Source organism: Penicillium robsamsonii, assembly GCF_028829455.1.
Source record: "Penicillium robsamsonii strain IBT 29466 chromosome Unknown utg000001l_segment0_segment0, whole genome shotgun sequence".
In the NCBI taxonomy this organism is placed as follows: Eukaryota; Fungi; Ascomycota; class Eurotiomycetes; order Eurotiales; family Aspergillaceae; genus Penicillium; species Penicillium robsamsonii.
Window position 1 is genome coordinate 2,853,400 of NW_026643219.1, and position 26,932 is coordinate 2,880,331.

General features: G+C 49.4%; 9 protein-coding genes across 9 annotated transcripts; 4 read left to right on the forward strand and 5 right to left on the reverse strand.

The window, feature by feature from the left end:
• Positions 1 to 321: 321 nt before the first annotated feature.
• On the reverse strand, positions 322 to 2,757 carry N7447_001123 (ABC transporter ATP-binding protein; the record flags this gene model as incomplete). Its single annotated transcript, XM_057225399.1, has 1 exon — positions 322 to 2,757. The coding sequence occupies one exon, from the start codon at positions 2,755 to 2,757 to the stop codon at positions 322 to 324; it is 2,436 nt and encodes an 811-aa protein (XP_057089415.1).
• A 1,459-nt stretch (positions 2,758 to 4,216) lies between these two features.
• On the reverse strand, positions 4,217 to 4,877 carry N7447_001124 (MGR2/ROMO1 family protein; the record flags this gene model as incomplete). The annotated part of the gene is made up of 5 exons (XM_057225400.1): positions 4,784 to 4,877; positions 4,662 to 4,688; positions 4,566 to 4,595; positions 4,419 to 4,509; positions 4,217 to 4,340 (listed from the first exon to the last, which is right to left on the reverse strand). The coding sequence occupies exons 1-5, from the start codon at positions 4,848 to 4,850 to the stop codon at positions 4,217 to 4,219; spliced, it is 339 nt and encodes a 112-aa protein (XP_057089416.1). The 5' UTR covers positions 4,851 to 4,877.
• Positions 4,878 to 5,648: 771 nt separating this feature from the next.
• Positions 5,649 to 7,983, forward strand: N7447_001125 (uncharacterized protein; the record flags this gene model as incomplete). Its single annotated transcript, XM_057225401.1, has 2 exons — positions 5,649 to 6,782; positions 6,832 to 7,983. 2 exons carry the CDS (start codon positions 5,649 to 5,651, stop codon positions 7,981 to 7,983), a joined length of 2,286 nt encoding a protein of 761 aa, XP_057089417.1.
• Positions 7,984 to 9,276: 1,293 nt separating this feature from the next.
• Positions 9,277 to 10,013, reverse strand: N7447_001126 (ribonuclease P subunit p20 family protein; the record flags this gene model as incomplete). The annotated part of the gene is made up of 2 exons (XM_057225402.1): positions 9,277 to 9,866; positions 9,941 to 10,013. 2 exons carry the CDS (start codon positions 10,011 to 10,013, stop codon positions 9,277 to 9,279), a joined length of 663 nt encoding a protein of 220 aa, XP_057089418.1.
• Positions 10,014 to 13,825: 3,812 nt separating this feature from the next.
• N7447_001127 (uncharacterized protein) lies at positions 13,826 to 15,273 on the forward strand (the record flags this gene model as incomplete). Its single annotated transcript, XM_057225403.1, has 2 exons — positions 13,826 to 14,452; positions 14,509 to 15,273. 2 exons carry the CDS (start codon positions 13,826 to 13,828, stop codon positions 15,271 to 15,273), a joined length of 1,392 nt encoding a protein of 463 aa, XP_057089419.1.
• Positions 15,274 to 16,055: 782 nt separating this feature from the next.
• N7447_001128 (putative UDP-glucose:glycoprotein glucosyltransferase) lies at positions 16,056 to 20,700 on the forward strand (the record flags this gene model as incomplete). The annotated part of the gene is made up of 4 exons (XM_057225404.1): positions 16,056 to 16,204; positions 16,281 to 16,634; positions 16,691 to 17,528; positions 17,584 to 20,700. The coding sequence occupies 4 exons, from the start codon at positions 16,056 to 16,058 to the stop codon at positions 20,698 to 20,700; spliced, it is 4,458 nt and encodes a 1,485-aa protein (XP_057089420.1).
• Positions 20,701 to 20,903: 203 nt separating this feature from the next.
• On the reverse strand, positions 20,904 to 23,032 carry N7447_001129 (MYB DNA-binding domain protein; the record flags this gene model as incomplete). The annotated part of the gene is made up of 2 exons (XM_057225405.1): positions 20,904 to 22,912; positions 22,969 to 23,032. The coding sequence occupies 2 exons, from the start codon at positions 23,030 to 23,032 to the stop codon at positions 20,904 to 20,906; spliced, it is 2,073 nt and encodes a 690-aa protein (XP_057089421.1).
• Positions 23,033 to 23,559: 527 nt separating this feature from the next.
• Positions 23,560 to 24,378, reverse strand: N7447_001130 (exosome non-catalytic core subunit RRP40; the record flags this gene model as incomplete). The annotated part of the gene is made up of 1 exon (XM_057225406.1): positions 23,560 to 24,378. One exon carries the CDS (start codon positions 24,376 to 24,378, stop codon positions 23,560 to 23,562), a length of 819 nt encoding a protein of 272 aa, XP_057089422.1.
• Positions 24,379 to 24,912: 534 nt separating this feature from the next.
• Positions 24,913 to 26,718, forward strand: N7447_001131 (ribosome-associated complex protein SSZ1; the record flags this gene model as incomplete). The annotated part of the gene is made up of 3 exons (XM_057225407.1): positions 24,913 to 25,011; positions 25,067 to 25,103; positions 25,154 to 26,718. The coding sequence occupies 3 exons, from the start codon at positions 24,913 to 24,915 to the stop codon at positions 26,716 to 26,718; spliced, it is 1,701 nt and encodes a 566-aa protein (XP_057089423.1).
• Between the last annotated feature and the right edge of the window lie 214 nt (positions 26,719 to 26,932).

The following is a 26,932-nucleotide window of genomic DNA, read 5'->3' on the forward strand; positions in this document are numbered from 1 at the left end:
GATTGGACTTATATAGCACAGTCGATTACGTGGCGACCTTCAATCAAATCCACACCTGCATGAGTCCACCATAGGTACAGATTTAGGATGACGCTGGGATTGGACGAAACAAATATTTCTTGGAGAGAGTGCGCGCATAAGGCACCGGGAATAAGCGTGGTCTCTAATGGGATATGTGATGATTCCATACGTAGATCTCCAAGTAAAAGATTGTATGTAGTAATAGAAGCTCAAGCATATCAAAACTGTCAATTCCATTAGTTGCATTTGTTTTATATTATCTCCCCAGCCTTTTCACCTCCAGCCATTCCAGTTTCTCGCCTACAGCGCAGGCTTTTCATCTTTGATCCCCCCGAACTGATTCTGCCAGAGGTTCTGATATCTTCCACCCTCCTTCTTCAGCAGCTCGTGGTGTGACCCGCTCTCCACAATCTGTCCCTCATGGACAACAAGGATGCGATCGGCGCTGCAAATAGTTGAAAGTCGATGCGCAATGACAAACGTAGTTCGCTTGGTTCTCAATCGGTCCAACGCAACCTGGATATCCGATTCCGTGCTCGAGTCTACAGCGCTCGTTGCTTCATCCAGCAGGAGGATCGGCGACTTCTTTAGGAAAACCCGAGCAATGGCTATGCGCTGTAGCTCACCACCAGACAACTTGACACCCTGTTCCCCGACTGTGGTGTTGTATCCGTCCACGAACGTGAGGATTTTCTCGTGAATAGCTGCGGCGCGGCATGCTTCGTGGACCTCTTCGTCCGAGGCCGAGGGCCGGGCATACCGCAGATTCTCGATGATAGACGCGTTAAATAAGACAGGATCTTGTGGGACGACGCCGATAGTTTGCCGCAGCGAGCTGAGAGTTATGTCACGGATGTCTTGGCCGTCGATCTTGATTTGGCCCGAAGTAACGTCGTAAAGTCGGAGAAGAAGTCGGAGAATCGTTGTCTTCCCAGAACCGGTCATACCGACCAGTGCAACTGTTGTCCCGGGTTCGATAGAGATATCCACGTCCTTGAGGGTCTTTAACCGCGAATCATAGGCAAAGTCAACATGATGGAATGAAACGCGGCCATCGCTAGCTTTCAGCGGTATAGCATTTTCCTTGTCATTGACACTGGGCTTGGATTGGAACAGGAAGAGTAGCCGTTCGGCATCGACTAGATCAGAGACAAGCCAGCGATATTGCGCCGAGAGATAGGCCAAAGGAGAGATGAGCGAAGACCAATACTGAATGAAGAAAACAAAGTCTCCTGTAGAGGAACGCCCGACAGAGATCTCGTGTACAATGAGCGAGGAGAGACCAACGAAACAAATTGGCTTGAGTAAATCTAGGAGTGACTTGCCGATGGCTCGGCGTTGACCGAAACGCGCGCTGGCCTTCAAGCATAGGTCAACTGCTTCTCCAAAGCGAGACCGCTCATACGAGAATTGATTGAAGTAGGTGACAGTTTGCCAGCCTTGCACGGCCTGATGCATAATGCGAGTTTCGTTTCGCTGTGTCTGTGTAACTTCACGTCTGGCGTCCATGTTCCAGTTGGAGGTAAAGACCTCTGCCGCAACGTAAGCAATAGATACTATCACCACTAGAAGGGAGGCGTAGACATTGAACTTCAAATAGAAAACAACACATGCAATTGCCAAGTCAGCCACTGTCGGGACGATATCTAGTATGGCAACTTCTAACAGATTGTTCAGCGCTCCACCTTGATCGATGGACTTCATAACTTCTGCCGAGTCATTTTCGATATGGAAATCCATTGATAGATTCATGACATGGCTGAAGGCAGCATTGGTGATCTGACGGTAAGAGAACTGCCTGATCGGAATCTTGACGAGGGCCTCAATCAATCCTAGCCCGGCTCCTCCGCGAATGAGCTGCAGCAGTGCCCATTTTCCTAGTGAAGCATATGGGGTTTTGTGGGCAAAGATGCTATCGGTCACATCTGCGAGCTGCTGAGGAATGAGAATATTCAGGGCTCGGTGGCATACTAGACAGAAGATGCTGGTAGCAATACAAAGCTGCACTTTGCGATTTTTTCTGGGGACCAAATAAGGTAGAAAGATAGAGAAGCCTTTCAGATAATCCCACCAGCCTCCAAGTGACTGTAATTTCTCTTTGCGGAGTCTTGTCCTGCGTGTAGCTGCATCGTTCTTATTTTTGTCAGAGTCTGACTCGCCCTCGCTCTTGGAATCCACACTGCTATTGTCTGAATCGTTCCCATTCGCTGCCCCATATCTTGTCTGATTACCATTTAGGAAAGGGCGCGACTCTTCCGATGTCTTTTTCTTTCTCTGTCTGGTTTCGGAGAGAATCGCAGCCGTCACACAGAGAAGCAGGGCAAGCCGGACCGCTGAGAATGTGAGCTGCGTGACTGGTACCCACTGTCTCGGTTTGCGACACAAGGAGAGCGCAAGGAGTGGAACTTCGAAACCAGCGGTGACCGACGAGGCTCCAGCCACTTCGTACTTGGAAGGATTTTGTCGTAGCCAAAGTGCAGTCCATACAACCGCCTGAGAGGTCATATGCACCAGGAACGGCTGAGAACTGTCCAAATCATCGGTGGCGATTTTCAAGACTGTTTGACTGACATATGTGAAAATGATCAAGGCAGTCAAGATAACTCGGGGTCGACTGCGGCGCTTGCGAGTCTTTCTTTTCTTTACCGGATTAAATAAAACGCAGATCACAATATAGAGACTTGTTATCAATGTACAGCTATAGTGAAGAGCCCGAGATGCTACCTGAGCAGTCATGATGGGAGGTTTGGAGACTTGAGAAACACCCCCTAGCAGACGTGGTTTCTTATATATTCCCTAAATTTGAGCCTCACCTTCAGGGCTTATCAAGAACCTTAGGTATTTGCTGAGCGACTCCTCATTGGATGTTATTTTCAATCATGCGCATCTCAAGTTGGCTGTGCCAGAAGGGGGCTGGTATCCTAGCGCCTGTCCAAACACAAAAACTGGGTTGCGACCTTAGGCCTGGAGTAAAAAAGACTTCTGTATTGGGTAATCTGCAGATAGAACTAGAATCCAGCCGCTCACACCGTAGGCTGATGCTCCTTACTCTGTAACGCTTTCAGTGGTTATGTAGACATGCCTTGCTACTCACATTGTACTCCTGTACATTGAGCATACAAGGGGGCTGACTGTGTCAGCTGTTTGAGGATAAGCAATAAAGTAATCAACCTGATGAAACACTGTGATATCTATTCTCATGCTATTCTAATACTGCGACCGTACCTGTGACATCCAGTCGCTTCCGTGGCCTGTACTCTGATGCTACAAAGTTCTACTCGTTTTATCAAGCCAAGAGTACAGTTCCCAACTTGGATAACCTTGGCGTAAATCCCTGAACTCCCCGAGAGCAGCTGGAACAGAAATTCGACATCGCCGCATCTGATTTTAGGATTCACTGGAAAAACGGAAACCAACAGAAATGACTCACTGGTACTGCCTATTTGGCGAGTTGCGGATTGGACCTTTTCCATAGCTTGATGATCAAGCCAAGGCAGAAAAAAATGTCATTATAGAGGATGTTTGGTATTTCAAGGTTTATGGGAGAGTTGAAATGCTATTTAGCGTGGACACCCGGGCATTGAAGTTGACCCCAGGTTTACATTTGAGCCGCAACTTCTAAGTTCGGTCTGAAACAAAACTTGGCATTAGACGCCGGTCATCTAAGACAAATGACCGCGGCTTTATTAGCTTGATATTTAACGTGGTCATATTCACAACCTAGATTTCTTGCTCCAAGTTTGAATCTCAGCAAGGGTACCATAGTCAGACTGGGCCAGTACAGAGTAATTGATTTCCCTTTGAGCTGGATGCACTCTCCTGATAATACTTATATCATTGGTCTTATTCTCACACAGGGGAGATCCATTTCCAATGATAGCACCTGGATCGTGGAAGCTGAAAAAAAAGTATATATTATCACAGTAACGCCTAACATGGTTGGAACAACTGCGACAATTGAACTTTGACATCCATGTTCTGGGTACTGTTAGATTATGTACATCGCGTGCTGAAGTAACAAGTACCCATGAACTTGTCCATCATAGCCATCTTTGGGTAGTTGTCCTTCCTCCTGAAACCACCAGAAAAATTATCTCTTAACCATAGAGATTATATCGTACAAGGGACGTCGCCAGGGAGTGGTCATGTCGCATGTTTCCCGAATATAGTCTTGAGACTGCGAGAAAGATTGTGTCTACTGGCGCATGGGCCGGAGGGGGTTCTGTCGGGGGAGCATCATCGGGGGACCGCGGGCACGGAGCCAGGCATCGTTGCGAGGTCCTTCGGAGCGAATGACGCTACCAATGGACATGAAGAGTCTATTTGAAGAGAAGTTGCTTAGCTAGTGATTCTCAACCAAAGTGGAATGGCTTCTAAGCTCAAAGAGTTGAACATACCCGAAAGTGGCACCTGAACCCAGCATGTACTTGCCCAGAGTCCGCATAACACCGTTGGGGCCAGCACCGTACTGGAAGATTGTCACAGTTCCTGCTTTGAGTTAGCTTAACCGGGCAATCTTCATTTGGGGACAGACTGAGACAAACCAATAATGAAGCCCATGATGCCACCAACAGCTGTGAGGGGAGCTAGGTTAGCAAGAGCTCTTGTGAACAAGGCTTGGTGGTTTTGCGATCACATACTGGAACCCATCATGCAGCCCATTTTCACTAAGAATCTATCAGCACATTTGACCCATATAGATATAGCGCCCCAAGAAATCAAGCCGGGTGTGATCTATATCACTGGGTTGTAGAAGACATACTCTTGTCGAAAGTTGAGGGAGCACCCCCTGGGCCCGCTTGGGCGGGAGGACCAGCAACCACAGGCATTATGAGAAGCTAGAAAGAAACTTGTAAATTAAATTATAAACAGCAGACAACAGCTCTGAGCTGAATGAGAGATCCCGAAGTGATAGTCAAGGAACGAGCTCTTTTTCCTCCCCGGCTTGATGCTTCTCCGCCTTGATCACGTGCACAAACGGGCTTTAAAGTGCACACGTGCCGATTTCACACGTGACCTATTTTGCCTGGCGCGGCGTCAAGGGAGTAGGAAACGAAATGGCCCTGCGCTCTTGCCTGGGTTCCCTGATGGCATCTATTCCCGATCTTTGATTTCTTTTCCGTCACATCTTCTAAAGGGCTGCCTGAAGCCTGCGCCGAGGCGGCAGTCCCGTCTTGTGCTTCTATCATTGCCCTGGCGTGAGACCGGTCGCTCACGATTTCCCGACCTCCACACACCTCCTTGGTCTTGAAGCGGCTATTTTACTCAGTCCTAAATATCTCTCAGTTCACAATTCAGAAGTGAGTTCACTCTTTATTTCCAATATACAAACCTTTTTTTGTGGGGTCGAGGCAAGACCTCGACCTAGGAGCCAATTTATATTTGTCTCTCCCCCCAAACAGCACTAACGCGACCGTCTTCATTTTAGTTGGACGACTAAAGCTCCAATCACCCTTGCGCGCATTCAATATCCCCAACTCTCGGGCATAAAACCAACATTACTACACGTCCTCTTTTCATCCTGCAGACTATCTCAGAATACGGCCCCTTTTACAATTAGGAACCGTGGACGCGCTCCGTGCTCCGTCTAGATATCCCATTTCCTTGAACCATTCGCATCCTTCTCCATGACTGCTGTGGCATCTCCACCTAGTGTCGAATCGGGGTCTCGCTTGGGATGGTACAGCTCTAGCAACGGAGGAGAAGGAGCTCTGTCTTCAGTGAATGCGGACGACGTGTCACGGATGTTCATGCCACGGAAACACGTTCAACGCTCAAACTCCTCTTCCTCTCTGGGGTCGAACTCTTCGACCTCCTCCGCATCTACTGTGAATATCCCTTCCCAAGATACCGATGCCGCGCAGAGTTCCGCCAATGAATCAGAGACTTGGTCGTCATCAAAAAAGAAGTATTCGAAGAATATCTGGCCCAACTCGAAATCCGAGCCAGTATCAGGGGTAACGAACACGCGATCCCAGGCAGTGCCTGCTTTCTCGTCGGGCCCCAGTGCATCGTCGACAATGTCCGCAATGCATCAGCCTTCGAACATTGTTCCATCGCAACAGATGCCTCAGTCATCACAGCAGAATGGTGTCCGTGCGCCAATTGGCCCGCCCTCGGACAACCCAGCAATTTTGATTCTATTGCCATTGAACGGCACCTTTGACAGGAAACAGATCAATGTACCATACTACCCCGAGGTCCTCCGAATCGGGCGACAAACAAACGCCAAAACAGTCCCCACGCCTCTCAACGGATTCTTTGACTCTAAAGTCCTCTCTCGACAGCATGCGGAGGTATGGGCCGACAAGTCTGGCAAAGTGTGGATCCGAGATGTCAAATCCTCAAACGGCACATTTGTGAACGGCCACCGACTGTCTCCTGAAAACCGGGAGTCAGAGCCACACGAACTGCGAGAAGGCGATACCCTAGAGTTAGGTATCGATATTGTCAGTGAGGATCAATCCACCATCGTCCATCACAAAGTTTCATCCAAGGTTGAGCATGCCGGAACATATGGAACTACCCCCAGTATCCTTGATCTGAATTTCGGGGACTTGGATCCTGCCTCTGGGGGCGGTCTTCTCCCTTCCCCCTTGAGCCAGCCAATTTCTCATATGCGCGGTCGAGCTGGGAGCAATGCGAGCAACAGAAGTGCTCAGAGTGTTACTAGTAATCAGCTCAATGCTTTGCATCAACAACGGCAAATGAACTACTGGAACTCGCCAATCTCCATCGAACAGGTCGTCAAGCGGCTTACGGTGCGAATCACACTTTATCTTAATACTACATATTGCTGACTCATTCTAGGGCGAACTGAAATCCGCAAAGCAACAAACAACAGATCTTTCTCAAGCAAAGGAATTTTTGACGACAATCATGAAACCTGGTTATGCAGAGAAAGAAAAGCTCTCTAAGCCGTCTCCTTTGGAGAACAGTGCTCATCGCCAGATCAACGGCCGGCCTAAAATGCCTCGAGTCGACTCCTTTTCCAGATTCTCGGATCCTCCCGCTCCTCCCCCTCAACAGCCTCTGCCAGAGAAACCTGATGCGTTGTCACGAAGCGCCTCGGAATCGTTCTCGCCGCTGAAGCGCAGCGATACGGAAAAGCCAAAGAGCGGTACCGGTTCCCCTGTCTCCCGTGATTCCAGTCAGATCCTGAATCTCATCGAGGCGCTATCGTCTGCCAAGCGAGAGATTGAAACCCACGGCACACGTGTCAAAGAACTAGAAAATATGCTGTCCCAGGAGCAGGCTGCTCGCAAATTGGCAGAAGACAAGGTCAATGAATTGGAGATGCGCTCCGCATTGGATGCTAGAGCAGTGGAAGTCGAGAACGGCATTGTTCCATCATCAGAGAATGGTATAGACGGAAATAAGGAGCAGGACGACACAGAAGCAACCGTGCAGGTCAACGGTATTCATCCTACGGAGGCCCCTACTCCTGACGACAGCCAGGCAGACGCTCCTGTGGAGGATAAGACTGCTGAACTTCAGACTCGCTTGGAAAGCATGATGGAGGAGATGGCAGAGATGAGAAAGCAAATGGAATCCTTCAAAGATCGCGCCGAGAAGGCCGAAGATGAGAACACGGAGTCTCGCAAGTCTTTGAACGAAATGATTGAAACCTTGCGCCAGGAACGCGCCGAGAAAGAATTAGCAACGGCCCTTGACAAGAAAACTGATACGCATGACCGCGAGCCAAGCAATGGCTTGTCGGAACACTCGCTTGCGAGTAATGACACTTTAACGGATTCCAAGACGAAGACTCCGGACCTCGATCCCGCTACCTCTCAGAACAAGGACGTGGATGCTGCAGCTGCAGCCACAGCTTTTGCAACACAACGCTATCGACACAACTATGTGGAAGAAGCAAGTCCTTACGCCTCCATGTTTGGCGTGGTCTTATTAGGAGTAGGCCTGATGGCCTACCTCAACGGTTGGCAAAAGATGGACAAATAAACTTTGAACCAGCTTGGCCTCGCATGCTACTTCTGGGGTTCCATGATCTTTTGACGGCTATTTCTATTGCATAGGCCCTTTGCATTGTTTGACTATGTCTCCTATCTTTCTCATCAGATTTCAGTCTTCGCCAGTCACGACTTTCTGGCGATGAATGTTCTGGTTGCTCCCCTCTCGGTTAAGGACCATTTTCTTGTCCTCATATTCGGAGCCTTTTCCGTTTAGCCCACACTGTCTCTCTTATTTCACGAATTTTTTTTGATGACTTTCTCGAGATCCCTCTGTGATCTCCTTCATGGTCGTCTTTTTCGACGTCCGTTCCTCCCCCTCTTTCTTGCCATCTCCTTTCTCGTTGTTCTTCTTCTACCTCCTACTATGTTACTATTAGCCTGTCGCCCTCTTGGGACTCGACATCTCTCTTTCTCTTTTGTCTGTACATGATGGGGAAAATAAGGATACGTTCATGACTTGCGGCCTCTCTTTGAAACGTTCCGTTCGATGAAGGGTTTTCAGGCATTATCATTCATCATGTCATGTCAGCACAGGACTTTGTGAGCGTATCAAGGAGTTTTTATTCGTACTATTTCGTGTTTTTATTCATGCCATTTTCTTTTTCGCTGGCAGATTCGATGATTCAGGCTCATTCTTTTAAACCTCTTTTGATTGGAGTAGTAGTGTTACCCTATAGTCTTGTCTCTCTTTCTTTCGTTTTTGACACAAGTCTGTCCAGCATCTACATCGCGCTGGGTTGGTTTGAGCGGTGAAGCATGCGCTCCGGTTAAATCAGAGTTCATTTTCAAGGACAACTCGATGTACATGATTTTGTGCTAGGCTAAAAACCTAAGGACAAACGAATTGTTCCTTTCCTCATCCTGCTTAATGGCCTTCCAGGCATCTGTAATGAGATATTGCACCTGTAGAGTATTTGGTACTGGGTATGGTATATGCAAATGAGGAAGGGTGGCAAGAGGATGCCCTCGAATTGGGGCTTGAGGTTTTGACTGCTTCCACCAGCAATATCCCAGAACAGAAATTCAGGATAAAAAGTCTTCTGGGCTTTGTTACTGGGTGGTTTATAGCCACCATGAGCGTTCCATTTGGACCATAGTCACTCAGCAGGATGTGCGTGCACAGCTGGCAATTCTGGGCTTGGCCACAGGCTCATGACAATGGCCTTTTCCCAGCCATGGATGTGGAGTTTTGCAATTAAACATCCTCAGATCAACAGACAGTGGTCGGGCAATCGAATGACCGACTATCGTAGGAGTTTTGTCGGGGTGATCGTGGGTGGATTCACTTGAGGCTGACGGCGACCTCCACCATTTTGATCCACCTCGTCCGGCTCTCTGGGAGCTCGGCGTCATCTTCCGCCACGGCAGCCTGACGTTTCCTCTTCTTTGCAGCCGACTTGGATTCCGGCTTAGAAGCCGCATCTCCCTGGTCCGTCGGGGATTGCTCTTCCTGCCGTTGTCGTTTCTGTTCCTCTTTTGCTTTCATTTCTTCGTCCTCAACAATATCATCCACAACGACCACACTCCCAGGATTGACACGGACTGTGTACTCGGTTCCCTTTTCTTCGAACCATTTGGCTACGTTCAGCGCCTTCTCGATAGCCCGTCCTGTCGCCTTCACAAAAACTTCCTCTCGCTTCTCTGATACCTTCGACAGCTCCTCGAGTATCTGCTTCTCGCTCTTACGCGTGTCCTCAAGGTTGATGTTTGCGGTGGCGCGCTTCTCGGCCTGTAGGAGGAGTTTCTGGACACGCTTGACGGCGCTCATGAACGGCGTGCTTTTGGAGACGTAGACAATCTTGGGCACTGAGGCGCCGGCATATGGGGAGGCGACTGGCGCATGAGGGATAGGACGCTTTTCTACTTTGGCATCTGTTATCCAAAAGTCAGCCTTTGTGATCCTAGCATCGGTCATTGACCCCAGGTGTTTGGATGGGAAGGCTCACGTTTTGGGAGTCTGATAAGGTCTTTGTTCTTTTTCTCGAATTGGAGCTTGTTCTCCAGCGGCCCCTTTGTCATGGTTGATATGTGCCTTGCACGAATAAAAAGTTGCGGAGTTAAGCCAAGGTATTAGCTGCGCGTCTTATCGTCTGCCTTTTTCTGCCAGGCTGGAGGGGCCGCCTGCCCGATATAGGTTGCTTATGTCATCTACTGAACCTTCCTAATTGGGAAGTTATATCTACATCGAAGTAATGTGATTGACAAACTAGTTATATCCATGATGATACCTAGCAGCCCCCGCCAATTCAGAACTAGCAGCTTAGGTCATCTAATTGAATTAGCTCTATACATTTATGGGTGCGCTTGAAAATAAAAGAGAACTTAAAGTGATTCCCTCAGCCAAAGCTACGGAAGGCCGGCGGCATGTTACTGGGCGATTTCCTATCTACTTTCTATGTTGTAAAAAAAAAGAGCAGGTTCTACTCAACGGTCTTCTCCACATTACGGAACTATATTAAATACGCTACGGAGCTTACTGAACTGTTGTCGCGACCCAAGCGAGCAGTGTCACGATGAGTACTCTGTACGGCGGGCATATCTATACATACTTAGACTGCATACGGTGCTTACCAGGAAGTTAAGAGTCCCGCAGTGTGGACATGGCAAGCTGGAGTCTGGTACCAATCTTTCCTCTTGGAACTTGCCGAATGCACAGACACTTCCTGATCCCTCAGGATCTATCAATAGGCTAGCTGCCAATGACACTGATAACAAGTACCCTTGTCGTCAAGCACTAGGTTAGGTATAAAAGGAACCATTAAGCAATACATATCCGTACTTTGTCTTTGGCAATGTCTGCCTGGGTATGGAGTACTGGTCCAACCCACCCCGTTGGGCCAAACTTCCTTTTGATCGGATGGGATTCCAGACCCTGGAGCACACTCTCTCGCCTAATAGCACCAGCACCGGCTAGTTGCGTTTTGGAGAGAACATAGTGGCATAATCAGACTAAGAGACTAGTGAGCCGCGGACTGCAGATCTTAAACGGGGATGAGCAGTGTGGTTTTTGCTATGATTCTGAATGAGACTTCAGACTAGGGGACCCCGGTGGGCTCCCGATTTGTGTGACTATCCGGGATCTACGAGGGTAATCCGTACTTACAACATGTTGCTCAATCGGAGGTCTATCCAAATCCAGGAGGTGTTGATGTGTAAAGGGGTTTCTTTGTACAAGATAGTTTAAAGTGGAGAATATCAATATGAACAGGGAGTCCCTCCTGTAGTGTATATACCCAAGGGGCCCCTTGGGCACATTTTCCAATAGTCAAGAAATGTGTTTTATAGGTCTTTTTTTTAATATAGTATCTTTAGTCGGGGCAAAGACAGTTACAGGATAAAAAAGGCCCTGACTGTACGAATTCAAAGGGGCCTTTTCACAAGCTTACATTGTACATAGAGTGATAATTGATCAAACCTTCCAAAGCGTCATTGTTGACATCTCGGTACCGAGACCCAGTGTTCACCCGAGTCTCTGGTAGCTGGTAGCTCGCAATATCCCCATTACGGGGTACTCCGTACATTAAAGGCGATGATGAAATGATCATCATGAGAGGCCCCCAATGATCCGGCTAAATTACCCCCTGAGACCAGTTAACGTACTTTGTTTAGAGTACAACATATATAATATCGGAAGCAAACAAAGGCGTTGCCGATCATCGCAACTGGGCTTGATGGATCGACATACGCCGCAAGCTGAAAGATGGTCAGGTGATGCCTAGTTTGGGAATGTCCCGAAATTGGCGGACATGTGGATCAGTGTCATGTGTATTTCGTTTCGCTTAGATCGAACATGAGAGAGAGTCCGGATATGCACATGTTTGTTATTTGATCCTTAATTTGATGTATCCTAGGTATCAAATTAAGTAGATGTACTTGATCTTTCCGGGGTGCAAGCCCTGAAGGTTGAAAGTACATTAGACCTGTCATCAGGCAAACACAAAACGCGTCAGGCAGGTTGTCCGCCTCAGGCATCCAGGGCATGGAAGACGGCCCGTCTAAAGAGTCAACCGCGGTCTAACAGTCAAGTTACCATGGAAGATAGATGCTGAACCATGGATAAAATCTATAATTACCGCTGTCTATTGAGCTATGATCGCTTTGAAGCCTTGGAGAGTATCACGGCTTTCTACCTATATCGTACATCAAATTCGGGTTCTCATTCCGTGTGACTGCTCCAACGGCTCTTTTTTTGAGTGGACCTAAAGCAACGGTTACAGTTTCATCACCGGGGATATGAAAACATAACATTGTACGCAGGTATTGCGTACACCGTATGTAGTGTTACTACAACAGTTGTAACTTTGTATGTATGGGGGCCCCACAGCTGATCGAAGCGAGCACAATCGTAATCGGATCTAAGAATTATTATGTTGTAGAGGGTTGTTTCTTGAAATAGACAGCATAGGAGGATGGCTCTCATAGAATATAATAATAGATAGTTGGATGTATGTTATAGGTTATTTTTGAATTTCTCTGGGGGCGAACACAAAAGTACGTGGCCACACCTGAGCTGAGCCACAATCTGGAAAAATCTGCATGTATGGAACATTGTAGACACAAGCTGAGTGCGATCATAACTGAGGCGGATCTCCGAGAAGTTTGTCTTGTAATCCGTACATGGAGCAGTCCTACGGAATATACATTTAATATTCTGCGTAAAAAGCACCACGGTGCGCTAATTAATCTGACAGGGCCGAAAAATTTGTTAGGAGTAACGGCTCCCCCAGGTCCCCCGGTCACGATGTTAGTGTTCCGCGCTCCCTGGAGCCTTGAATGCAAGACAGCTCTAGCCCACCTTAAGCCGGAAAGGCACGGGGATGATAATCCAATCATAAATGCAAGCTAGGGTCTTTGGCTTAGAACCTACCTGAAGAGGAAAGGTGTTCAACGTATGCTAGTGGGGTCCAAATAGCACCAACGGCTGTCTCTGAAGCGTTCCAAACCAATTAGAATTTACGCGAATCGGGGCTAATGACATCTTCCAGCGGGTCGGTGCAGGTGGAGTAGCCTTAAAAACCAGAATCCATGGATCTGGACTCAGATAGAGAGGGGATTGACCTAATTAAATTAATTAAATTATTGATTTTATTGATTTAAACAATTAAAAAACCAATTTAAACCCAATTTAAATTCGAAATTTAGTTTCGCGGATTTTTGCGTTCGAGTCAAGTCTCCACCTAGTAGGCTGGTCCAGCCATGGCAACATCTCGCGCACTTTTGTATGGGCCTTTTCCCCTCCATGAATTTCAAACCCTTCCTTTCTCTCAACCTCCCTCTACATTCGCTTGGTCTCATATCCTCCACTTTGGCCCTTCATTCGTTTCACGTTCTTTACTCGATCCTTGAAGGGGGTTTAAGACGTGTCTCACGTTTCAGCGCTCGGAAACTAGCCATTGCAGCCGGGTTTTGCATTTTTTGCATACATCAGATCTGGCGTGCAGGGAGATCCGAAAGATCCTGAATCGTGATTGGTTTCGCTTCTCAAGGGATATCCTAGAGGAAAAAAGTACTCACCAGCCGCGAAAGCTTTTTTTCTTTATTGGTCTCCTTGGGTGACTCAAGTCCAAACACTCCAGGGCTGATCCGACCAACCGGGTCTCTCCATCAACCTTCATTCCTATTTGGGTCTATCAGGTCTCCTCCTTGACAGGCTCTGAGCTATCCCAGCCGCCACCACTAATCCGGTTCTTCGGGTCGACCATAACTACTGCTCTTTGGCCACTGGACTTGCATTTTTTTTCTCTCTCATCACGACTATCTTTACAACTTATCCTTAACACACTCTTGTGCGACATCAGTCACGACACTCCAGTTCTTCAAATATCCATAGAATGTCTCAATACCCCCGTTATGAGACATTAGATGCACCCGATGGGTCAGCATTGACGTGGATCTTTGATCATTGCTTGCGTTACGCCGACCACTACGAGATTTCCCTTCGGGCTGCGTACGAACTCAATTGCCAACCATCGAAGAGCGCAATGGGGGCTTCATTTCTTCCTGAATCATCCTCCATCTTCTCCCGCAATTCTGTTTGGTCTAAACACTCACGCAACTCCAAGTCTTCGCTTGATGGCCCTTCTTATGACACCAATGCCGAATTCCGTGCCTATTTGACCAAGGCTGTCTCTGAATTGCCTACTCAACCTTGCTCGCTCCCTCCGAGCTTTATTCTCTCCTTTGTGCGCCGCTGTTTTTGTCTGGATCTGGCCGATGTCGACTTTGCCCAAGCTTTGACTGCTCTTGATTACCTTAGAGTTCTCCAAGGTCGCTGGAAAAAGGAGATTTATGCCGCCTTTATCCGACTAAATGTTACTTCCAAGGATGCGAGTGACCCTCAGCACTCGGAAGTGGCCCGCAAATACCCTAATGTCTTGAACTGGTACAACGACATCAGCCGCAAGGCACACCTGATTGAGTGTATGTACACTCAGGTCTATGTCGGCCTGCGTCGCTGGGTAAGTTTTATTCCGAGCTTAAAACAGCGAGTTCCAAATTAACATTTATTTCTCAGGTTCTTGTCAATCAGATGATGCTTGAGCCATTCGACAAGGCCAACTGCCTTGCTCTTCTCAATACTCTACTGCCGCCTGTTCACCGAGAGAGCTCTACCCCAACACAGCAGTTGTCGACAGCCACTCTTGGACATCATCGTGACACCTTCTTCAAATACATTACCAACTACAAGGGTGATCCTGCAATGCTGGAACCTATTATTAAACAAGGCGCTCGATCCAATGAGGAGAACGGGTGGCCTGCATTGCATGAAACCTTTGACCGATACCTGATCGCAGCCCTCGAAATGATTGACGAGTGTGTTTTAATCAATGAGCCTAGTCAGATTGGCAAGTCCGGGGTGCAGCGCCGGACCGACTCGGGTATCAGCTTCGGTCCTGATTTTGGTCCTTGTCCTGCTACCTCCCAATCATCGGGCACTGAAAAGCCTCTTCCCCATTTCCCTGAACCGAACACAGGCACTAGCAAGCATGGCTCGTTCCTGGACCGATTTTCCTCTTTGTCGGGATGGGGCAAGAAGAAAGACCCCAAGAAGGAGCAGGAGAGGGAGCAGCAGAGGGAGTTTGCGCGCAGTCTGAAGAAGATGCAGTCGAACAGATCATTCAACAGTCGGGGTAGCAGCACCAAGGCGCCAGCCAAGTTCAACGCAAACATATCTTTCGAATTGACTGATGATAAGCGCCAGCGTTTGATTGATGAAGCCCAAGCTCGCAAGGCAATCGGCGCGGCCGAGGCGGCTCAAAGCATTGGTCAGGCCGTTTAATCACTAATCGCTGCAACTTCTACAAAAGCAAACCAACAAACAAACCAAAAAAAAAAGCCAAACGAGGGGACTGAAAAGCCTCCTCACATTTCCCTTGTTTTCTTTACATCCGACTCGGTCATCCCTTACTCTTCTCTCATTCTCGCTGCAGCCGTCCCCCTGCGAGCGCAAAATCCAGAGGGAGCACTCGCTTCCAACTTTGATAATGCCGGGCATCTGTTGCGCAGATCCAGACGGGCTGCATTTATGTGACATACCTTTGTTGTTTCGGAACCTAAAAAATGGCGTTCGAGAGGAAGCATATGGGGGTGCTCAATTTACGACTTAATGTCTTTACGATAGCGTCCAGCTTACTGGATTTGAACACAAAATTATTATTATCTTTATTATTATTATTTGCGTTTCTCGCTCAGTAGATATAAACATACACCTAGGATCTCACAACTGTATTAGCCAATGCAATACAAGGTTACGGGGTTAAGCAACAATCTATATCTCGGAGACTGCGCCAGTTGCCGCTCAGTCCGCCGTAGAAGCTGCGATAAGATAGCGAAACCCTCCAAGTGTCCAGATCAGACCAGCCGATTCATCCTCGGTCTTACTACCATCTTTGTTGAGGGCTTTGGCTCATTTGGCCCGTGATGCTTGCAAATGGATTGACTTGCATGTTTGTTAATTAGGAAGCCCACATCGCATTACATAGGACTCGCCCGACACGAGGCTGTCCCCTATACAGTACAACAAATAAACAAAACTGCCCTCCCACACTGCATTGCGCGATAATGAGGGTCTCTACGGGATCTCACATTTCCTGGCGGTGGTACGCCGCCGCCGGAGCTCTGCTACCAGGCTGGATTGCCAGTGCTAGCCCAGCTGTGAACGTGGCGCTCCAAGCCTCTTTTGACTCGGCCCCATACCTCGTCGAGCTCCTGTACGTTGCACATTGAATGATTTCTTGCCTGGTATAGATCCGTCAATACAAGAATGGGCTAATGAGTTTAATGCAGGGAGTCTGCCGCCGAAGAAAACTCCACCTCCTATTTCCCTTTGCTGGATCGCATCGCCGACGGGACGTTTGAGGACCTCACAACCGAGAAGGAGCTCTACGACCGCTTCTTGACAGTTGTGAAGAATGATGGTCACATACAGACTCCGGAGAGTCTTTCCTCATTTAAATTATCGCTTTCGGTCCGATCGTCGGCGCCTCGTATTGAGGCACACTTCCAGTTTTACAACACCTCGGTTCAGCAGTCGTTGATGGTAGCCCAAGATGCGGTATGCCCCGTATGGGTCCACACAGAAGGAAAGCAGTATTGCTCTTCTGCAATGGAACGCGCACAACAGGATGTCGAGGGAGAATTGTGAGTAGATCTTTGACTGGGGTATGGACTCTAATAGCTGACTTGAATTGGTGCAGGGATCCCAGAGAGCTACCATTTGATCGCGTCCTGGGTGATAGATCACTCCCTCCAGCTGTTCTCTACGCAGACGTCGCCTCTCCAATGTTCAGGGATTTTCATGAAACCCTGAGCGAAATGGCAAAACAGGGACAGATATCGTACCGTGTACGCTATCGACCTCCCCAGCACTGGGTTTCACGTCCCTTGTTTGTTTCTGGGTACGGCGTGGAGCTTGCTTTGAAGCGAACGGACTACATTGTTATCGATGACCGTGATGCGGAGCAGATCGAAGAAAAGGGCGCCAAAAGTCTTCCAACTGACCCGGATGAGACCAAGGAAGATGCTCCAGATGACCTCCAGCCTTTGGCTTCATCTGAGGTAACCCGGCTAGGCTTGAACTCTGCGAGCTATGTTATGGACAGCGCTGATCCTTTGGGAACATTGATCAAGATGTCCCAAAATTTCCCCAAGTATTCATCGAAAGTAGCTGCCCACAATTACACCGGGGAAATGGTGCAAGAGATCCGCCACAACCGGTTAAAGATGTTCCCTGGTGGTTACAATGCTATGTGGATCAACGGTGTGCAAATGGACACCCAGCAGATTGACGCATTCTCACTTCTAGAACATCTGCGCCGAGAGCGGAAATTGATCGAGAAATTTCGCGGCCTGGGTCTATCTGCGGATGATGTTGTGAAGTTGCTGTCACACAAACTCCTCACTGAAGCCCAAGCTGGTGGCGAGGAGCAACGGTATGACTACCGGGATGATCTAGAAGGAAACGAGGTTATAATTTGGATGAACAATCTGGAGAAGGACTCTAGATACGAGGCCTGGCCTGGTGATCTCGATGCGGTTCGTACTTATTTTCTATGGATATTGGAGTAAGTCCATACTAACATAATTATAGTATGTCGCCGGTTCTTACCCGGGACAGCTGCCCCCGGTGAGCCGAGATCTGCACAATGTCGTCGTGTCTATGGACTTGTCTAACCCAGAGTACATGATGCTTGTTGCCGGAAACCTGCAATCCTTCGTCATGCGAGGAATTCCCGTGAGATTCGGCTTCGTAGCTACAGCCTCGTCACCAGAGTCCACTGCGCAGATGAAGGTAGCACATTACCTTTTCGATGCCTATGGCATGGGGTCTCTTGTGCAATATTTGGAAGAGTCTGCCTCCAAAGGCAAAATGGGCTTCCCAGACAAATCGTGCTTCCAGTCTGCGACCAAAGAACACAACCTCGTTGACGAACACGAAGTTCTGTCTCTTGATCAAGTATTGAAAAGCGAGAAGTATAATGCTCTGGTGTCTCAAACGGCTGCGTATCAACGTCGGTTGAGTCTTACCAGCGACGGACCTCAATTCCTGGTGAACGGTATCCCTATCCCCCGAGAAGGCAACTGGATGCAGGGAATGAGCATGCAGATCGGCAGGGATTTGAAACTAGTCCAGCAAGCCATTGTGGAGGGAATTTTCGAGGAGGACGCATGGCTTCCGGAGTTCTTCTTGGCTGGCGCATTGGAGAGACGCAATACTTTCCTCATGCCCGAAGATCCCAAGAGTGTACAGATTGTGGACATCGCTACGATCCTTGCATCGGATGAAAATGTATTGAGCAAGATACCTCACGTTCTCTCGGACAAGGGAGCACTGGAGAGCGCCCATATGATAGTTGTGGGCGATTTCGAGTCAGAGGCGGGTATGAAACTACTTACCGATGCCCTTAATCTCCGGAAGGAGAACGGTGAACTGGAAATTCTGATGCTGCACAATGCGGCATCGGACACCGAGGATGATGTCTCCAGAAATCTCGCTACTCTCTATCTCTCACTTGCGAAGGGGGAAACTATCGACCAAGTACTGACTAAGATTGCAGCTGGTGATCTTGATAGTGAAGTCCTAGAGACTGAAGCTCAAAAGATCTCTACCATTCAAGCTTTGCACCAAACTCTGGTCAAAGAACTTGGGTTCAGCCCTGGCACCGAGGGTCTCGTTGTCAATGGGAGGGTAGCCGGCCCTATTGAGAAGGAACACTCGTTGAGTCTGAAAGAGATGAGCCAATTGATTGCCTACGAACGGATGAAACGCCTCGATTCCGTTGCGGCGGCTGTTGACCAACTCGAATTCGCTGATAAGATCTCAAACCCGCTCGATTTTGCCAAATTGACCTCGCTTGTGGCTCTTTCCACCATCTCGGATGTCCCTGATGGTATCTTCGAAAACACTCCCGATTTCAGAGTGGACATGTCTAGTACATGGAGGACGGAGCTCTCTGTGATCACGATGTCTAACTCCGATGATCCCACGATCCATGTTGCTGTTAGCCTTGACCCGGCGTCTGAGGTTGCTCAGCGATGGTCGCCGATTCTCAAGGTTCTCTCTGAACTATCCGGCGTTCAGCTGAAGATTTTCTTGAACCCGAAGGAAGAGCTCACGGAGCTGCCGGTCAAGCGGTTCTACCGCTATGTCTTGGAATCAGAGCCATCTTTCACGGACGAGGGCGCTCTGGATCGGCCGCAAGCGTCATTCACTGGCGTGCCAGTCGAAGCACTGCTGACCCTGGGCATGGACGTGCCGTCATCTTGGCTCGTAGCACCTAGTGAATCAGTCTATGACCTGGATAACATTAAGTTGAGCTCGGTCAAGCCTGGAACTGACGTTGACGCCATCTACGCCCTCGAGCACATCTTGATCGAGGGCCACTCTCGTGATCTTACAACGAAGTCTGCCCCCAGAGGTGTCCAGCTCATCTTGGGCACCGAGAACAACCATTATTTCGCAGATACCATTATCATGGCTAACCTGGGATACTTCCAATTCAAGGCACAGCCAGGCTTGTGGCAGATCAACCTGAAGCCCGGCCGCAGTGAGAGGATCTTCAAGATCGATAGCGTCGGTGGTCTAGGATACCGCCCGCAGACCGGTGACGAGAACAACGAGGTTGCTCTGCTGTCCTTCCATGGTCGGACGTTGTTCCCTCGCCTGTCCCGAAAGCCAGGCCACGAGGAGGAGGATGTTCTCGAGACAGGAGTACAACCAGGCTCAAAGATGGATTATTTTACCAAGGGACTCAACTTTGCATCTGGCGTCCTCTCCAGCGTTGGTGTCGGGTCCAATAGCGGAGGCGAAAAGCACGCCGATATCAACATCTTCTCGGTGGCAAGCGGACACCTCTACGAGCGTATGTTGAATATAATGATGGTCTCCGTGATGCGACACACCAAACACACCGTCAAATTCTGGTTCATCGAGCAATTCCTCTCCCCCTCCTTCCGCGCCTTCCTCCCTTCCCTCGCCCGCGAATACGGCTTCTCCTACGAGATGGTAACATACAAATGGCCGCACTGGCTGCGCGCCCAGAAAGAAAAGCAACGCGAGATCTGGGGGTACAAGATGCTCTTCCTGGACGTGCTCTTCCCCCTTTCCCTAGACAAAGTAATCTTCGTCGACGCAGACCAGATCGTGCGCACAGACATGTACGAGCTAGTCACCCACGACCTCCAAGAAGCGCCCTACGGCTTCACGCCGATGGGAGACTCTCGAACCGAAATGGAAGGCTTCCGCTTCTGGAAACAGGGCTACTGGTCCACCTTCCTCCGCGGCAAGCCCTACCACATTTCGGCACTGTACGTCGTCGACTTGAAGCGATTCCGCGCGCTTGCAGCCGGCGACCGTCTGCGCGGCCAATACCAAATGCTCTCGTCGGATCCGAACAGTCTCAGCAATCTCGACCAGGATCTGCCCAACCACATGCAGCATCACATTCCTATCCATAGTCTGCCGCAGGAGTGGCTTTGGTGTGAGACTTGGTGTTCCGATGAGGATTTGAATGTGGCGAAGACTATTGACCTTTGTAATAATCCTCTTACCAAGGAGCCCAAGTTAGATAGGGCTAGGAGACAGGTTCCCGAGTGGACTGTCTATGATGATGAGATTGCGGCGTTGGCGAGTCGGGTTTCTGGTGAGCAGGCTGCTGCTGGGGTTGAGTTTGTGCAGACTGGCGAGGACCGCAAAGATGAGTTATAGTTGACTCGGTGGGTTTCATTAGGTAAAGCGATTGCATTTATGATTACACTTGTTGCATTGGATTGAATAGTGAATGGCCTTTGTTTTTTCATGGACATTTTCTTCTACTGCTCGCTCTCATAAGAATTGATATCTTAGTAAACAAGGGTATATTTAAAACATAGAAAGCACCAGCAAAGGTAAACTCTTCGTTTCATGCAGTTTCACAGCTCATCCAAGTCAGTTTCGTACTTAACGTTGATTTCGCTGCTGTTCTCATCTCCGCCGTCCGAATCGGTTTCATCAACGACAGCTTCGTGCTCAGTGGCATATCTGTGAGAAGCAGGCGATGCGGGTGATGGGGTTTCTTCGACAACAGAACGAGAGAGTTCAGCCGAAGGAGCAGGGCTGTCAACGGAAGCTTGCTGCTGCTTCTTGGACTTTCTATTCTTCTTAGGGGGTTCAGAGGCCTCAACATCGCTGTTAGGTGCTTCGTTGTCCTCCTCGGCAGCGGCGCGTTCCTCTTCCTCTAGTCTCTTTCGCTTCTTCTCCTTCTTTTGCCGCTTGCGCTCCTTGCGTGTGGCCTTGTCCTCCTGGGTTTCTTGCTCAATCTGCTCTTGCTTTTCCTTCTCTTGTCTCTCCTTCTCTCGCCGCTCCTTCTTTCCACGTTTCCTTTCCTCCTTGCTCTTTTTAGGAGCGGCGGAAGATGACGGGGCCTCCTTGATGGGAGAGGAGGGATCCTCGTTGTGCTTGCGCTTCGACTTCTTAGCCTTTTTGGGAGGCTCGGGTAAGTCGGGCTCACCCTCCTCGGATTGCACTTCGTGGTCGGACTCGACATTCTCATTGGCACTGGCTGATGGTGCTGCCTCACCCTTGGGCTTTAACTTCGCGATGGTATTTTTCGTGGCTTCATCGTCATCAGAATCTTCATTCACAAATTGAGAGCTCTTCCTTTGCGCCTCTAGTCTCAGGTTCCAGTGGGCACTTTTCTTAGCAGCGATTTTGGGATCAAACACCGCGCCTGGCTGACCATTGGCCCGCATGATCATGACCTGCCTCACGATCTTGCGCCACTTGTCTGCGCATTGCTGTCGAGACCGCCTATGTCCCATCTCCTTGCTAATGTTACCCCATACAATGAGGCGCTCATCGAGCTCGTACATGTCCTTGCCTGCCTTTTCCGCAAGCATTGGCTTCATGGTGTTCCACGTTGATTCCACCGCATCAAGGAAAACCCTAGTTTCCTCCTCCGACCAGGCGCCTTGGTTCATTGTGCCCTGGTGCTCAAGCTTGTTCTTCCACCGCTGAGTTACATCATCATCACTGCGCCCAATGAGCTTACCAATGTATGTCCATTTCGGACCGTGCTTAGCATGGAGCTTAATAAGCTCATCGTCTTGTTCCTTGGACCAATCGTGTGCCTTCTGAGCCGAAGCCTGGAAGTGTCGGCGCATGAATCGGTACACAGATCGTCGATCACGGTCTGGTACAAGAGCGTAGATCTCGTCCCAAAAGTCGCCTTTTGAGATGATGTCCGTAGAGACTGGAAATTCGCCGCCTCCGCCACGCTCAGAATGCTGAACCATCTCGTCGAATTTGGCGCTAGGAATACCATGCACGGTGCAAAAATTGAGTTTGTACGCTTCGATTTTTCGCACTTCATCGGGTGTATAGAAGCCAATTCTCAAGTTGTCCTTCTCCCTGGTGCGTGAGCCTCTAACTCCCTTGGCCCTGCCTCCTGGCGTGGTGCTACCATCGGGGTTGGGTGAGGCAGGGACCGGAGTTTGCTTGGTGACAGCCAGCTGCTCTACAGCGAGCGGCTCTTCTGCAACCGTTACGTCGGGAGTATGCTGAGAAGGGGATGTAGCTACGGTTTTCAGTTCTTCGCCATTCTGCTTGCGAGCCTTCTTCGCCTTGGGTTTTGATGGAGTGGGTTGGCTGGGAGTTGGGGGGTTTTGAACAGCAATTGCAGAGGGGAGTGGGTTGTTCTCTGGTGAAGCTAAATCGCCAACAGACTTTTCTGATTTGCGATGCTTCTTGGACTTTTGCTTGCGCTCAGGTTCCGACTCGCGCTTTCGCTTTGAAGGATTCGACATATTGGAGTCTGATTCTGGGGAGCGGTTTGAACCATTGGCCTCCGCAATCGCTGGTGGTGAAGGCTTGGATATTAAGGGAGAATGTTTATTTTTCTTTTTCTTCGTCGCAACCTTGGAAGAATTCGGAGTTTCAGGAACTGCCAGATTGCAAATGTTAGTTTCAGATCGCGCGAAGATCAAGTGATTTACCAACTGGTATCTCCAAAATCCTCAGGAATTTCGGGATATGGTTCGGGCTGGGACGATGTATTTCCCATGGCAATAAGTTACGACAATGAGTATGGAGGGGAAGAGTAGAAATGGCGACGAAAAGGAGAGACCGAGGCCCTCAAAATTTACGGCCCACGAAGCGTGCAACCCGGCAATTGGGGTTCACCGCTGGTACTGACCGCCTATGCGGGGCCAATCGAGTATCTATGGCTATTGTAGCTAGCTATTGTAGATGATCTATATTATTGTAGGAAAGACGGAGTATAATAGAAATAATAAGAACACAAAAGAACACAAAAATATTATTCAAGGCACCAAGGTACTCTATTCTAAAGATGCAACTCAATTATTGAAGACTTCCACACAATGGACATTGTACAACCTTTATTACGAAGGGACTCATGCATCCCATACAATGCTGCATAAGAAATGTCGACAGACATTTAGCATCTACTGGACACAGTGCTGGCAGGTATCATGCTCATGATTGCATTAATAGTGTACATGCTGGCATAAAGAACATAAAAATCAACTGCAAGTCATAAAACCCATACTCTAGGTGCTATAGACACAGTCACGAAACAAGCTTCATATCCCTTAGGATTTTCGTCACTAGTTTCTTTTGGTCATGAGTGTGAAGATTCTGCTGATCTGTCTCCTGTAGACAGCGCCCAATTGCGATAGTGACCTTGACAGCACTTTCTGCGGCGTTGGAGCAGTCCACCCACACCTTTCCATTGCGGCCAACTGCAATCTCAAATCCCCCCAAGCTCTCCAGCTTCTTTCCGAGTTCGGAAAGAACAACCAATCCTTCAATTGCATCCGTGTTCTCGGCGGAAGAAGAGCTTGCCCGGATCAAGCGGGCGGCCATACCAGTCGAAACATCAAACACCATTCCAGCTGTCAAGGGTCCCAATCCTCCATCAGCCTTGCCAGTTGCTGGGTTGACACAGGTGAGTTCAACTTCGGCGCCGGCGCCGAGTCCCACAGACTGTACTCGTGCATACACCAGCTCGCCTTGCTTCAACATTGGCCTTGTCTTCTTGGATGCGCCCTCGAAGGACAGCTGACCCAGAAGCGCGTGGGCCGTGTGTGGGGTTACCATGCAGTGAAAGAAATCAACGCTGGAGTGGTGGATCTGAGCAATGACAAAGTCGTTGACGGTGGGAATGTATCGGCGGTTCGGGAAAGAAAGAAGCGAGACGGTGTTGCGTTTCGCATCGGTCGTCAACAGACCAGCTTGTGTTGCCGTTAAGACATGATTGGTTCCCTTTGAGGAGGGCTGTGATAGGATACGGAGGCCGGGGCCTAGTCGGAGAGGGTTGGAGCTGTTGGTAGGAAGATGGTCTTGAGGTACCTCGTCGCTAGGTAATAGGACAAGCGGGGCACTCATGATGCCAGACTAGATAGACTGTATTTTGAGAATGGCTTGAGTGTAGAAGTCTCTGAGAGAGGAGATTCAATTCTGTATTGCTGGATTTGTTTCGTGCAGATAAATTGTCTGCTTTTACGCATTGATTCTGCGAAAGAAAACGACATTTCTTATCAACACGTGACCTCATAGTGTGTACACTGACCAAACTTAACTGGGGACGATGAATAAATTAAGTGTTTTGAACTGTTAATAGAATATTGTCACTTGTTCGTATCATTTTATTCTAGCATTAGAGCCATATCTATCATGGATTACTGTCCGTGTATGAAGATGTCAAGCGTGGCGGTGCCTTGATCGAAATCGCCACAACCGCTATCGATAAGCACTAGCCACATTTGCGGCAGACGAAAATCTTCAAAAATCTTTTTCAATCGTTCCCCCTCAATCGAGACTTCCACCCATTATTTCGGATACCCCCGAATCTACTTTCACGCCGTGACGTGAGATCCTTATTCTTTTAATCCAAAAAAAGTACATATTTACAACTTCGACATGGGTGACGCTGCCAACAGTGCCCCCGCTGAGGCGGAGCGCTTTGCTATCGGTATCTCGTTTGGTAACTCGTGCAGTTCAATTGCCCACATCTCGCCTGTACGTCCTGATATTCATTTTTCGGGCTAAAGAATGGTGACTGACAAGTTCATAGGACGGCAAAGCTGAGGTTATTGCCAACGAGGAAGGAGGTGAGACCAATGAAACCCCACGATTGGAGAACTCAAATTAACACACTCAGATCGTCAAATTCCTTCCATCCTTTCTTACATCGACGGCGAGGAGTACCACGGCACACAAGCCAAGGCCCAGCTTGTTCGCAACTCGGCCAACACCGTCGCATACTTCCGCGATTTCCTCGGCAAGGAATTCAAGTCGATCGACCCTACTCCCTGCCACCAGTCTGCCCACCCCCAACAGCAGGACTCGACTGTCGCTTTCACCATCCGCGATACCGAGAGCGAGACCCCCAACACTGTCACCGTTTCCGAGATCACCACCCGTCACTTCAAGCGTCTGAGAAGCTCCGCCTCTGACTACCTTGGTAAGGATGTCAACGCCGCCGTTATCACCATCCCCACCAATTTCACCGATGCCCAGCGTGAGGCCCTCGTCGCCTCCGCCAAGGCTGCTGGCCTTGACGTTCTCCAGCTGATCCACGAGCCCGTTGCTGCTGCTATGGCTTACGATGCCCGCCCCGAGGCGACTGTTACCGACAAGCTGGTTGTCGTTGCTGACTTTGGTGGCACCCGCTCCGATGTTGCCGTTGTTGCCTGCCGCGGTGGCATGTACACTATCTTGGCCACTGCCCACGACTACGAGCTTGGCGGTGCCTCCCTGGATAAGATCATCATTGACCACTTCGCCAAGGAGTTCATGAAGAAGCACAAGACCGACCCCCGCGAGAACGCTCGTGGTCTGGCCAAGCTGAAGCTCGAGTGTGAGGCCACCCGCAAGGCCCTTAGCCTGAGCAGTAACGCTCAGCTGAGCATTGAGTCCTTGGTCGACGGTGTTGACTACGGTTCCACCGTTAACCGCACCCGTTTCGAGCTTCTCGCCGGCAAGGTCTTCAGCCAGTTCACTGCTCTGATCCAGCAGGTTGTTCAGAAGGCCGAGCTCGATGTCCTTGATATCGACGAGGTTATCTTCTCTGGTGGTGTTTCCCACACCCCCAAGCTCGCCAGCTTGGCCAGCAACATCTTCCCCGAGAAGACCAAGATTCTGGCTCCTGCCACCTCTGTCACTGCCATCAACCCCTCCGAGCTGTCTGCCCGTGGTGCTGCCTTCCAGGCTTCTCTCATCCAGGAGTTCGATCACGAGGACATTGAGCAGTCCATCCACCCTATGGTCACCGTCACCCCTCACCTGACCAAGGCCATTGGTGTTGAGTTCACCTCCGAGACCGAAACCACCTTCCAGCCCCTCCTCGGCGCTGAGACCGCCCTTCCTGCCCGCCGCATCGCTCAGTACTTCGCTCCCAAGGAGGGTGGCGATGTCCTAGTCCGCGTGTGCGAGGGTTCCCGCGAGATCAAGGTCACCAAGCCCGAGCCCAAGGCTAAGGAGGACAAGCCCGCCCAGGATGAGGATGACTCCGACTTCGATTCCGAGGATGAGGAGGAAGAGGAGACCCGCGAGATTGTCTGGAAGACCGAGAAGCCCGTTGCTGAGCTTGCCGTCAAGGGCGTCAAGGCTGGCAGCAAGATCGAGGTCATGGTCCACGTCAACCCCGATCTCGGTCTGCAGATCGCCGTCCGTGAGGTCGGCTCCCAGAACGCTGTCCGTGGTGCCGTCAACGGCTCCGCTTAGGTCTTTTCCCCCGTGAAATAAAAATAAAAGACCTGGATTTCGTTTATGGTGTGATGATGCATGCACGACTGATAGAGGCTGTGATTTTTTCTTTTTGTCCACGATTTGTACTGCAGTTATCGTCATGGAGTCTTTCCCTTTATAGTTCCTAAATAGACTCAGTTCGATAAAACCAATCAATACTGGTTCTCTTTTTCAGCCCACTTCACTCTAC